The 12,402-nt window shown below is 47.5% G+C and overlaps 1 protein-coding gene across 10 annotated transcripts in view; it reads left to right on the top strand.

Moving 5' to 3' along the window:
* Positions 1 to 12,402, top strand: part of LOC138754187 (electrogenic sodium bicarbonate cotransporter 4-like) — a 228,351-nt gene that overhangs the window by 192,915 nt on the left and 23,034 nt on the right. For all 10 annotated transcript variants that reach the window (XM_069918076.1, XM_069918079.1, XM_069918075.1 and 7 more), the window contains one exon: positions 834 to 989. In XM_069918076.1, the coding sequence (XP_069774177.1) occupies positions 834 to 989 (156 nt within the window). The remainder of the gene's footprint in view (positions 1 to 833; positions 990 to 12,402) is intronic.

The following is a 12,402-nucleotide window of genomic DNA, read 5'->3' as shown; positions in this document are numbered from 1 at the left end:
GTTTGCGGGCGATCGGATTGGACAACGACAGTGTGGGGCGGCATCTTGGCGGATCAGCGGCCCCGTCACTGTGAGTCGCGGGTCGGCCTGCGGCAGGGAGGGGGAGTGGGCAACGGTCCTGGCGAGGTCAGGCCCGAGGCCTCCGGTTCCGGGCGCTGGGAAGCGGCCTTGGCTTCCCCTGACACCGGCCAGGCCCCAAAACCAGAGTCCACGGTGAGACTCTGCAACGTAAACAGAGGAGGTGGGGGCGATTAGCGGGCTGACGCCAATGCATTCTGGGATTTATAGTATTAGCTGTGCATGCGCTATACTGGCGCGGCGGCCAGCGGGCCACCTCTAATACATTTTTGAAATGATCTTGCGGGCCAAATATAATTATATCGCGGGCCAAATTTGGCCTGCGGGCCAGAGTTTGACATGTGTGTGCTAAAAGGTTACCACCTTAGAACAGAGAACAATACTGCAGAGTACAGGCCCTTCAGCACACAATGTTGTGCTGACCTGTATTTTAAACCCACTCAACAATCTAAACCTTCCGACCTTAAATGCAAGTCTGCTCGTGTCTCCCTCCCTCGCCTCTCATAATTTTACTCATGCCTCCCCTCAGCCTTCAATGTGCCAGAGGAAACAGCCCAAGTTTGTCCAAACTCTACTTTCAGCTCACATCCTCTCTAATCTTGGCATCATCCTGGTTAATCACTAGTACCCTTTCCAAAGCCCTCACATCTCCCCTGTAATGGTCGCACATAATCAGGTTGATTTGCTTTGCAGTGGTAGCTCTGTGGCACGTGTTTGGCTGCAAGCTCTAACTCCAACTTTCTCTGGCATGTTAGATCCTGGCACTCATCCTTGTGAGAAGGATGCTGGACCTGGTCTTCTCCCAGCACGACCTTGCTTGGTTAGACAACATCCTACCAGAAAAAGACAAGAAGAAAGAAAAAGACAAGAAAAGAATGTTGAAGAACAAAGACCAAGACAACATTGATGAGGTGAGCAACAGAGGAAAGCCTTCTCCATTTCATTTAAACTCTGTTTTCAGATTCTCTAGTGAATCTAAAACGGTCAGGAATTCGGACTGCCATTCATTTAACAGTTGTGACAACACAATGAAATCATGGTCACTGTGTTCAGAATGAAACTGCTGTTAAAATGAGTTTGGTGATTAGAGTGGTGTCAATATGGTCCCCACATCCATAGATCAGCCCTACACCTGTTCATGCTGTCCACGACAGCTTCCACTGCTGGGTATGGCACGGACATTCAATGACAATACACAGGGTCCGTCATTGTTCCCGAGCAGACTGGGCATTGGTCAATTCTACCCATGGCCCAGGCATTTCCGCCTCTATCGATGGGCAGTTATATGCCAGATGGCCCAAAGGTAGTTTTGGTGATCTTGCCAAGGAGTTAGCAGTGGCACAATTGGGGCATCTGTTGGAGCTCCCCCTCCCAGCTCCAGCAAGCAGGGTTTGATCCCGATCCCTGCTGCACCTGTGTGGAGTTTGGATCTTCTGTGACTGCGCAGGTTTTTCCTATTGCTCCAGATTTCCTCCCAAATCCCAAGGTCGTTGGGGTTGGGATGTTAACTGGACATTGTAAATCGCCCCAAGTGATTAACATGTGGGGTTGTGGGAGCCCCACTGATGACAAGCTGTGAGGAATGATAGGGCCTTGTCTTCGAAGTAAAGTAAAACTCCAAGAATCCACTATTCATGTATTTCAAAAATCTCATGATTCATCTCATGGCTTATCGAGTGGTTTCCCGCAACCCCTTCCCACTCTGTGGAGTTCGGATTCCCGCACCCCCTTCCCATTCCGTGGAGTTCGGATTCCCGCACCCCCTTCCCACTCCGTGGAGTTCAGGTTCCCACACCCCCTTCCTACACCGTGGAGTTCAGGTTCCCACAGCCTGTTCCCATTCCGTGGAGTTCAGTTTCCCACATCCCCTTCCCATTCAGTGGAGTTCAGGTTCCCGCAACCCCTTCCCACTTCGTGGACTTCAGGTTCCCACACCCACTTCCCACTCCGTGGAGTTCAGATTCCTGCACCCCCTTCCCACTCTGTGGAGTTTGGATTCCTGCACCCTCTTCCCACTCCGTGGAGTTCAGGTTTCCATACCCACTTCCCACTCTGTGGAGTTCAGGTTCCCACACCCCCTTCCCACTCCATGGAGTTTGGATTCCCTCACCCCCTTCCCACTCTATGGAGTTCAGGTTCCCACATCCCCTTTCCATTCCTTGGAGTTCAGGTTCCTGCAACCCCTTCCCACTCTGTCGAGTTCGGATTCCCACACCCCCTTCCCACTCCATGGAGTTCAAGTTCCCACTCCCCTTCCCACTTCATGGAGTTCAGGTTCCCGCACCCACTTCCCATTCCATGGAGTTCGGATTCCCACACCCCCTTACCTCTCCGTGGAGTTCAGATTCCCACACCCCTTCCCACTCCATGGAGTTCATATTCCCTCAACCCCTTCCTACTCTATGGAGTTCGGATTCCCACTGCCCCCTTCCCACCCCATGGAGTTCAGGATCCCACACCTCCTTCACATTCCAAGGAGTTCAGGTTCTCGCAACCCCTTCCCACTCTGTAGAGCTCGGATTCCCACATCCCCTTCCCACTCCATGGAGTTCAGGTTCCCGCAACCCCTTCCCACTCTGTGGAGTTCAGATTCCCACATCCCCCTCTCTCTCCCAGGAGTTCGAATTCCCACACCCCTTCCCACTCCGTGGAGTTCAGGTTCCCACACCCCTTCCCTCTCTGTGGAGTTCGGTTTCCTGCACCCCCTTCCCTCTCCGTGGATTCCTGCACCCCCTTCCCATTCTCCCTTTCCATCATTCATTCCCTCTCTCCAGGGCCTTGGTTCCTCCATTCACTTCCCATGTAATGCGGCCCCGGATCCCACATGCACTTCTCTCTCCGGAGACCTGTTCGTATGTTCATTTCCCATTGACTCATTGGTTCCCACACACCTTTTAAACATCGATCATTCATCCGGTGCAACGTCGAAACAAAGTGTGTTTCTGTTATTAGGGAATCACATCCAAAAATCTGGAAGATCTGTTGTCCCATTCCATCAAAGAACAGATAATTCAAATTATATTGTGGAGCAATAATTCTTCAGTGTATTTTTCTGAGTCTGCTGGCAATTAGCTAAGTTAGAAACTATGTTCACTTGAACCTAATAGAGGTTCTGCTTCAAGAATATTAAACGATATTCTGGGTTTGCTTGAAAGCAGAGACCGGAATACAAAAATTAAACCATGCATAATCACAATGAATGCTGAAAGACGTTTGGTGGGGGGTGAGGAAGGGAGGGTGAAACGTCCACATTCCTATGTCTGTTCCATGGCCTAGGAACTTGTATGCAAATCATCCCCACAGTGGGATGGGTCTGGGGGCCCCGAAATTTACAAAAGAGGTTATCATTGCCGCATCACTTGTGTGACACTGCACTCTGGTGGTCACTCAGTAGCACTTCGTCAAGGGTAGGCCCCATGAGGAGTTAATCCTGAAACCCCATTGCTTTGTCGACAACATTGAGCAATTTCCCTCTGCTTGCATAACAACAACAACTTCCATCCATTAATTAGAGGAACAACACCTCATCTTCCGACTGGATGGTATTAACATTGACTTCTCTGGCTTTTAATAAACTACCCCCTCCCCATTTCTTCCCCCAGCACTGTCTCTCTCTTTTCCTGTCTCCTTTCGATAGAATCAATTCTCACCTCTCCCCTCATCATATCCAACTAACACCTTTTATTGTTCTGGACTCCTCCCCCAGCCACCACTGTCTGTATTTAGAGATGTCCTGTTGTTTGTTCATTCTGCTTCTTCCTTGAAGAAGGGCTCAAGCCTGAAACGTTGGTGATATATCTTTTGTCTCCTGTGGACGCTGAAAGACCAGCATTTTGGTGTGGTTTGACTACAATCACACGCAGCATTTGCAGATTTTCATTTATCACTAACATTCTGAGCTAATTAGTGAACTGTGATCGACTGGCTAACAGTGATGGAACTCTTGGTCAGAGAGTTAGGTCTTTAGGGGCATTGCATCAGAACCATTGTGATAACCATCTCCTCACCAACGGTGACACCATTTACTTTTGGTGTCAAGTGGAGGAATTAGTTGGAGGGGTATGTTAAACAAATAGGTAATGGAAACACTGGCGCACCTTCTTGTCGTGCTTTGGCCTTATGTTGGGGGCTATGGGGCCTCACTGCTCACTGGCTAGGAGTCATCATGAAGATGCCATGTGTTCTTTTTTTTAATTTATTTAAAAATTTTAGAAAATACAGATATAAAATACAAAAAAAACCCCATCTAACTAAAACCCCCTATACCCCCCCCCCCACCCTCCACCCAACTATGCCTCCCCCCCACCTTGGAGGATAACATACACAAAGAAAAGTATTTATAAACAAACAAAGTGGGTTAGGTTGCAATATATTAATTTACCAATCCAAACAAAAGTAAAAAATTTCTTAACATCCAAATTCATATATTCCAAATACAGAGTCCACATTTTCTGAAAAAAAGAATAATTATTTCACAAATTATATGTATTTTTTTCTAAACGTAAACATGATTGAATTTAATTATGCCATCTTTGTATATTTAACTTCACATCGTTTTTCCAGGTTACGGCTATACATTTCCTAGCCACTGCCAAACTCAGTCGAATAAATGCAATCTGAAATTTATCCAAATGCGCTGTTAATGGATTCATATAACCTAATAAACGCCACCATGGATCCACATATACATCTATTTGGAGTAAATCTCATAAAATCTTTATAATCTTTTCCCAAAAAGGCTTAACTTTTACACACATCCACACAGAATGAACAAAAGTACCTATCTGATCTCCATGCCGAAAACACAAATCCGAATCACTAAAGCCATATCTCTTTAACTTTTCAGGAGTTAAATATAACTGGTGGAGAAAATTATAATGAACTAAACTATAATGCACATTAACTAATTTTGTGACACTATCCAAACACAGATCTGGCCATTCTTCCTCAGAAATAGAAGTAGATAACTCCTGTTTCCATTTATCTCTTATTCTCAATGCCCCGACCGTCTTCATTTTTACCTGCAGCAACGAATACATTTCTGAAATAAATCCTTTCTTCCCTTTATCCATAAGTAACATTTCAATCTTCGAATCTGTTGGCGGTATAATTTCCCGACCAAAACAATTCATTAAAAGATAACGTACTTGATAATAGGCAAGCAATGTATTCTGTAATATGCCAAACTTCTCTCTAACCCTATCAAATGAAAGAAATGAACCAGCCTCAAAACAGTCCTCAATTAATACCAAACCTTTTAAGTCCCAATCTTTCAAACAAGGATTACGCATAGAAAAGGGAATTAACTGATTCTGATATAATGGAGTTTTAATTGAACATACATCCTTCAAACCTATAGATTGATTCCACTCACTCCATACTTTAAACAAATGACTCAATACGGGTAACTTATTGTGATAGTACAGATTCTATCACCAATGTGTATATGTACAGATTGTAGTGTAGGATGACTGTGATTGGCTGAGACCACAGCCACATCTACTGGCAGGTCTTAAAGGATTGCTCCTAGACAGACCAGGTCATTCTGGACTGGTCGACTGGTCGACCTACTTGTGATATGCTCCAATCTTTTAGTTAATAAAAGCCTTGGTTTGGATCAACAAGTCTTTGGTTCTTTCTACATGCTCTACACTTATATGCCGGTAGAGGACCCATGATTCGGAGCCGAACAGGAGTGTGGGTATGACAACGGCTCTGTATACGCTTATCTTTGTGAGGTTTTTCAGTTGGTTGTTTTTCCAGACTCTTTTGTGTAGTCTTCCAAAGGCGCTATTTGCCTTGGCGAGTCTGTTGTCTATCTCATTGTCGATCCTTGCATCTGATGAAATGGTGCAGCCAAGATAGGTAAACTGGTTGACCGTTTTGAGTTTTGTGTGCCCGATGGAGATGTGGGGGGGCTGGTAGTCATGGTGGGGAGCTGGCTGATGGAGGACCTCAGTTTTCTTCAGGCTGACTTCCAGGCCAAACATTTTGGCAGTTTCCGCAGCCAGCTCTTCAGCGCTTGACGTCCTGCTTTGCGGAAACTGCCAAAATGTTTGGCCTGGAAGTCAGCCTGAAGAAAACTGAGGTCCTCCATCAGCCAGCTCCCCACCATGACTACCAGCCCCCCCACATCTCCATCGGGCACACAAAACTCAAAACGGTCAACCAGTTTACCTATCTCGGCTGCACCATTTCATCAGATGCAAGGATCGACAATGAGATAGACAACAGACTCCACCTACGGCTCCTAGAACGCTTCCACCAGCGTTGTCTCCGCTCCATCCTCAACATCCATTGGAGCGCTTACACCCCTAACGTCGAAGTACTCGAGATGGCAGAGGTCGACAGCATCGAGTCCACGCTGCTGAAGATCCAGCTGCGCTGGGTGGGTCACGTCTCCAGAATGGAGGTCCATCGCCTTCCCAAGATCGTGTTATATGGCGAGCTCTCCACTGGCCACCGTGACAGAGGTGCACCAAAGAAGAGGTACAAGGACTGCCTAAAGAAATCTCTTGGTGCCTGCCACATTGACCACCGCCAGTGGGCTGATATCGCCTCAAACCGTGCATCTTGGCGCCTCACAGTTCAGCGGGCAGCAACCTCCTTTGAAGAAGACCGCAGAGCCCACCTCACTGACAAAAGGCAAAGGAGGAAAAACCCAACACCCAACCCCAACCAACCAATTTTCCCCTGCAACCACTGCAACCGTGTCTGCCTGTCCCGCATCGGACTTGTCAGCCACAAACGAGCCTGCAGCTGACGTGGACATTTACCCCCTCCATAAATCTTCATCCGCGAAGCCAAGCCAAAGAAGAAGATAAAAAGCAGAGTGAAGAGGGCCTGGCCTGGGTGGTGAAGGTCTTTGAGGATAGAGGCTGCTTTTTTGGAACACCGCCTCATGTAGATGACCTCAATGGAGTGAAGTCTGGTGCCCGTGATGTTGCAGGCCGAGTTAACAACCCTCTGGAGTTTATTCTTGTTCTGAGAGTTGACGCCTCCTTACCAGACAGTGATGTAACCAGCCAGGATGTTCTCCACGGTACACCTGTAGAAGTTTACGAGAGTCTTCGGTGACATACCGAATCTCCAAGGATGGGAGGTAAGAGAGGTGGGGGGAGTAGCATTACTGGTCTGGCATAGTATCACAGCTATAGAATGGGAGAGTCTACTGAGTCAGTGTGGGTGGAAGTCAGAAATAGGAAGGGAGCTATTACTGTGCTAGGCTCCCGAGGGACAGATAAACAAGCAGATTTTGGAATGGTGCGTGAAATACAGGGTTGTAGTTATGGGTGATTTCAACTTCCCTCCTATTGAATGGCACCTACTGACTGCAAGAGGAATAGAAGGGGCTGAATTTGTCAGGTGTGTTTAAGAATGATTCCTGACACAGTCTGTGGGGCAGCCAACAAGGGGAGAAGCCATACTGCATCTAATTCTGGGTAATGAACCTGGTCAGGTGGCAGATCTCTCGGTAGGGGAGCATTTTGGTGAGAGTGACCTCAACTCCGAGTTTTAGCCTAGCAATGGATAAGGATAAAGGCAGACAAAATGGAAAGTGTTTAATTTTAGGGAAAAGCTCATTTCAATGGGATGAGGCAGGAACTAGCGAGAGTAAATTTGAAACAGATGTTCAAGGGATAAAACACATAAGTAATGTGGAGAAAATTTAGGGATCACCTGTGTTGGGTTCAGGATAGGTTTATCCAACTGACACAAGAAAAAGATGGTAGGAAAAGGGACAAAAGAGGTGAGGCAACTAGTTAAGAGGAAGAAGGTAGCATATATTAGACATAGGAAGCAGGAAACAGGAAGTGTTTATGGGAAGTATATGTTAGCCAGGAATGAACTTAAGGATTTAGGAGAATCAAAGGGGGCATGAGAAGGCCTTGACATGTTGGATTAAGGAGAACCCCAAGATATTCTATGTATGTGAAGAACAGGATGATGAGAATGAAGGAGAGGCCATTAAAGGATGCCTGGAGGCGAAGGAGGTTGAGGAGGTCCTAAATGAATACTTTGCGTCAGTATTCACAGGGGAAAAGGATTTTGATTGGAATAGAACAGACTTGTGTGCTGGACAATCTGGAGATTAAGGAAGTGTTGGATCTTCTTAAAAATATCAAGTTTCATGTCCCCGGGACCAGGCATGATGTACCCCTGGGAAGTGAGGGAAGAGATAGCTGGAGCAGTAGCCATGATCTTTGAGCCCTCTTTGGCCACAGAGGATTGGAGAATGGCAAATGTAGTCCCTTGTTTAAAAATAGTAAAAGGGAGTGGATTGACAATAACCACACCAGCAGTGCGAGTTTAAGACAGCTTTAATAAACTAATACACTCAGAGGTCTTGTCTCTCCCCCGGTGACCTAGTGGTGTAATTACATATCACCATATTCACCCCCCTCAAAAAATTGTTATCGCCACCCCCCCCCCCCCCCCCCGTCCTCTTTCCCTTGTTTGTAAGTTCTTGTCCAAAAATTTTTGTGGCTTCTGTTGCCTTCTGGACCTCCTCGGTAGTGGTATAGGGGTGGGGAGTGCAGTCGGCCTTTTGGCCTTTCTTGGTGGAGGTGTGGGAGTGGGAAGTATTGGTTGGTCATATGGCCGTGTGGGCGGGGGATCCTCTTGTATGGGATTAGATCCTGCCATCAAGTCTAGGGTGGTGATATTTTATGAGGCGGGCATACCCAGGGTCCTGATTTCCGGGGTGGGTGGTCTAGTCCTCTGGGGTGACTCGATGGACGACTGTTCTAGTGACTGCTGCTGCGGTCCTTGTTGATCCGTAGACATCCGTGTTTTCTCCGCCGGTGCGAGATCCCTGGTGGCCACCGAATCTTCTCTTCCATCTGGGAATGTGACGAAGGCATACTGAGGGTTCGCATACCTCAACTCCACGATCCACCAGCAGGTCCGCTCTGTGGGGTCTGCAGTGCTTCCGGAGGAGAACAGGTCCCAGTGTCATCATCCATTTAGGCAGTACTGTGCCCGTCGTGGCTTTTCTTGTGAAAGAAAAGATACAGTCATGTGGGGTCATGTTAGTGGCAGTTCACAACAAAGAACGTATAGAGTGTAGGGCTTCTGGCAACACTTCTTGCCATCTAGTAACAGGCAGATCTTTTGCTTTTAAAGTCAAGAGGACCATTTTCCAGATAGTGGCATTTTCCCTTTCGACTTGTCCATTCCGCTTGGGATTGTAACTTGCAGTGCGGCTGGTAGCGATCCCTCTCTCATGCAGGTACTGCTGTACTTCTGCGCTCATGATTGCTGCTCCCCTGTCTGTGTATATGTAGTTCGGGTACCCAAATATGCTGAAGATGGGTTGGAGGCATTTTATAACAGTGGCTGCTGATACATCAGAACACGGGATTGCGAAGGGGAAACGGGAATATTCATCTATTACACTTAGGAAATAGACATTTCTATTATTGGATGGGAGCGGGCCTTTAAAGTCGAGGCTGAGGCGCTGAAAAGGTTTGGTAGCTTTTATCAGGGTGGCTTTGTCTGGCCGGTAAAATTGCAGTTTGCATTCCGCACAGATGGGGCAGCTCTTGTTCACTGACCTCACTTCCTCTACTGAAAATGGGAGGTTTTGGGTTTTAATGAAGTGAAACAGTCTAGCGACCCCTGGGTGGCCCAGCTCATTGGGCAAGTTCTGCAACTGGGACGTGTGGTTAAGGATGGCACAAGTGCCTCTGGACAGCGCGTCCGGGGGCTCATTGAGTCTCCCGGGGCGATATAGAATGTTGTAGTTAAATGTAAACAATTCTATCCACCAGCGCAGGATTTTATCGTTCTAAATTCTCCCCCTGTTCTGGTTATTGAACATAAAAGCCACAGACGATTGGTCCGTGATGAGGGTGAAGTGTTTGCACGCCAGGTAATGTCGCCAGTGCCCAACTGCTTCCACAATGGCTAGGGCCTCCTTCTCTACTGCTGAGTGTCTTACTTCTGACCCCTGAAGGGTTCAGGAGAAAGAGGCCACCAGTTGTCCATCTTGGTTTAGGGTGGCTGCCAGAGCCACATCGGATGCATCCGTTTCGACTTGAAACGTGATCGACTCATCTATGGTAGCTTTAGTGATATGGATATGGTCCCTAATGTCCCTGAATGCTCTGGTGGCTGCTGGGCACAGTGGGAAAACTGAGGCTTTTATAAGAGGGCAGGCCCTGTCGGGAACCCATTGGGCGTAGTAAGCGAACAGCCCCAAACACCTTTTTAGTGCTTTCAGCATGTGTGGTACTGGGAGGTCTATGAGAGGGTGCATACGGGCTGGGTCTGGGCTGATTTCCCCGTTCTGCACTATGTAACCCAGGATTGGCAACTTACTGGCGCTAAAGACGCATTTGTCCCTGTTGTACATTAGGTTCCTTTCCTCAGCTGCCTGGAAGAAGCATTTTAAATTTGTGTCATGATTCTCCTGAGTATGGCCACAGATTGTCACGTTGTCTAAGTAGGGGAACACCGTTTTCAGTTGGAAAACTGAAACAGGGACACTCCATTGGTGACACCGAAGGGAAGTCGCAGAAATTGATACAGTCTGCCGTTTGCCTCAAATGCCGTGTAAATGCGATTGCTGTTTCTAATGGACAGTTGGTGGTATGCTGCCTTCAGGTCAATCGTGGAGAACACCTTATACTGCGCAATGTTGTAGACTATGTCTGCTATGCGTGGCAGGGGGTAGGCATCCAGTTGTGTAAATTTGTTGATTGTCTGGCTGTAATCCACTACCATGCGCAGTTTTTCTCCTGACTTTACTACAACCACCTGGGCTTTCCAGGGGCTGGTGCTCTGCTCTATGATGCCCTCCTGTAGTAGCCTCTGTCCTCATGAAGGCTCTATCCCTTGAGCTGTACCTCCTGCTCTTTGTGGCTATTGGTGTGCATTCTGGGATCGAGCTCCAACCTGTCTGGTCGCAGCACATGGCTAAGCCGCAGTCTCTTGTCCCTTAGGTGTAGCAAGGGTGGACCCTGGGGTACTGGGACCTGTTGGTAGAGCTTCTGTGGCACTTGTGTCTGCTGGAGGAGTAACCTGGGTGCTTGGAGCTGTTGGCTGAGTCTCTGGCTTTGGGACATTTGCAGCGGGCTTAGGGGGGGATCCCAGCAGTAGCGTCAGGTCTCTGTGGTACTGGGGAAACTGCTGCTGGGGGAGTGACGGTAGTGGTATCTGCTTAAGCTGGCTCTAGAATGGTTGAAAATTCTGCACATACGTGGCAATCGGGAGCACGACTTGTGGAGGTCCTTCCACCCACACTTGTAGTGGCCCCTTTCTGATCGGACCGCGGTTTAGGGTCGGCAGCGCCTGTACCGGCGAACCCATGGGCAGGCAGGGCTCTTGGCCGTTTCTTACCTGCCCTATCGTACTTCTGTGGTCTTCGCTGCATTCCACCACAATTCCAGTACAGCGGTTCCTCGCTATCTCTGTCCTCGGAAGCACGTGTGTGCTAGTCATCACCGGATTCCATTCCTCAGGAAGAGTCTCCAGGTGGTCTGGAATGCGTGTTGGAGCAGAAGCAGCTTCCATCCTAGTAGCTATTATATTAGTTTATTAAATTGTGCTGACAATAACCACAACAGCAGTGCGAGCATAAGACAGCTTTAATAAACTAAGATGTACACTAAGAGGTCTTGTCTCTCTGCAAGACAAACCTGGAAGGCGAGACTGTAACTCTGGACTGCTTTATAAACAAGGCACCGGGGTGACCCCTGGTGACCTAGTGGTGTAATTACATATCACCACAGGGAGAATCTTGGGAATTATAGACCAGTGAGTCTTAAGTCAGTTCTGTATAAACTATTGGAGAGGATTCTTAAGGATAGGATCTGTGAGATTTGGAGAAGTACAGTCTATTCAAGGACAGTCAGCATGGCTTTGTGAAGGGAAGGTTGTGCCTCACAAGTCTAATTGAGTTTTTGTGAAGGTAACAAAAGAAATTAATGAAAATCAGGTGGTAGATGAGGTCTACATGAAGGCATTTGAGTTGGGCAGAGAAGTTGCAGATGGAGTTCAATCCGGGTAAGTGAGGAAGGACAAATCAGAAGGCTGAGTATAGGTCAAATGCTTTTCAACATAGGAACATAGGAAGTAGGAACAGGAGTAGGCCAAAAATGGCCGATCGAGCCTGCTCCTCCATTCAATACGATCATGGCTGATCTAATTTATGACCTAACTCCACCTACCTGCCTTCTCCCCATATCCCCTAATTCCTCTATCATGTAAAAATTTATCTAACCGAATTTTAAATGTTTAATGAAGCAGCCTCAACCACTTCCCTGGTTAGAGAATTCCAAACATTCACTACTCTCTGGGAAAAACTATTTTTCCTCATCT

This window comes from Narcine bancroftii, chromosome 2 (assembly GCF_036971445.1).
Source record: "Narcine bancroftii isolate sNarBan1 chromosome 2, sNarBan1.hap1, whole genome shotgun sequence".
In the NCBI taxonomy this organism is placed as follows: Eukaryota; Metazoa; Chordata; class Chondrichthyes; order Torpediniformes; family Narcinidae; genus Narcine; species Narcine bancroftii.
The sequence above is the reverse complement of the archived record's forward strand: the minus strand, read 5'-3'. Positions and strand labels throughout refer to the sequence as shown.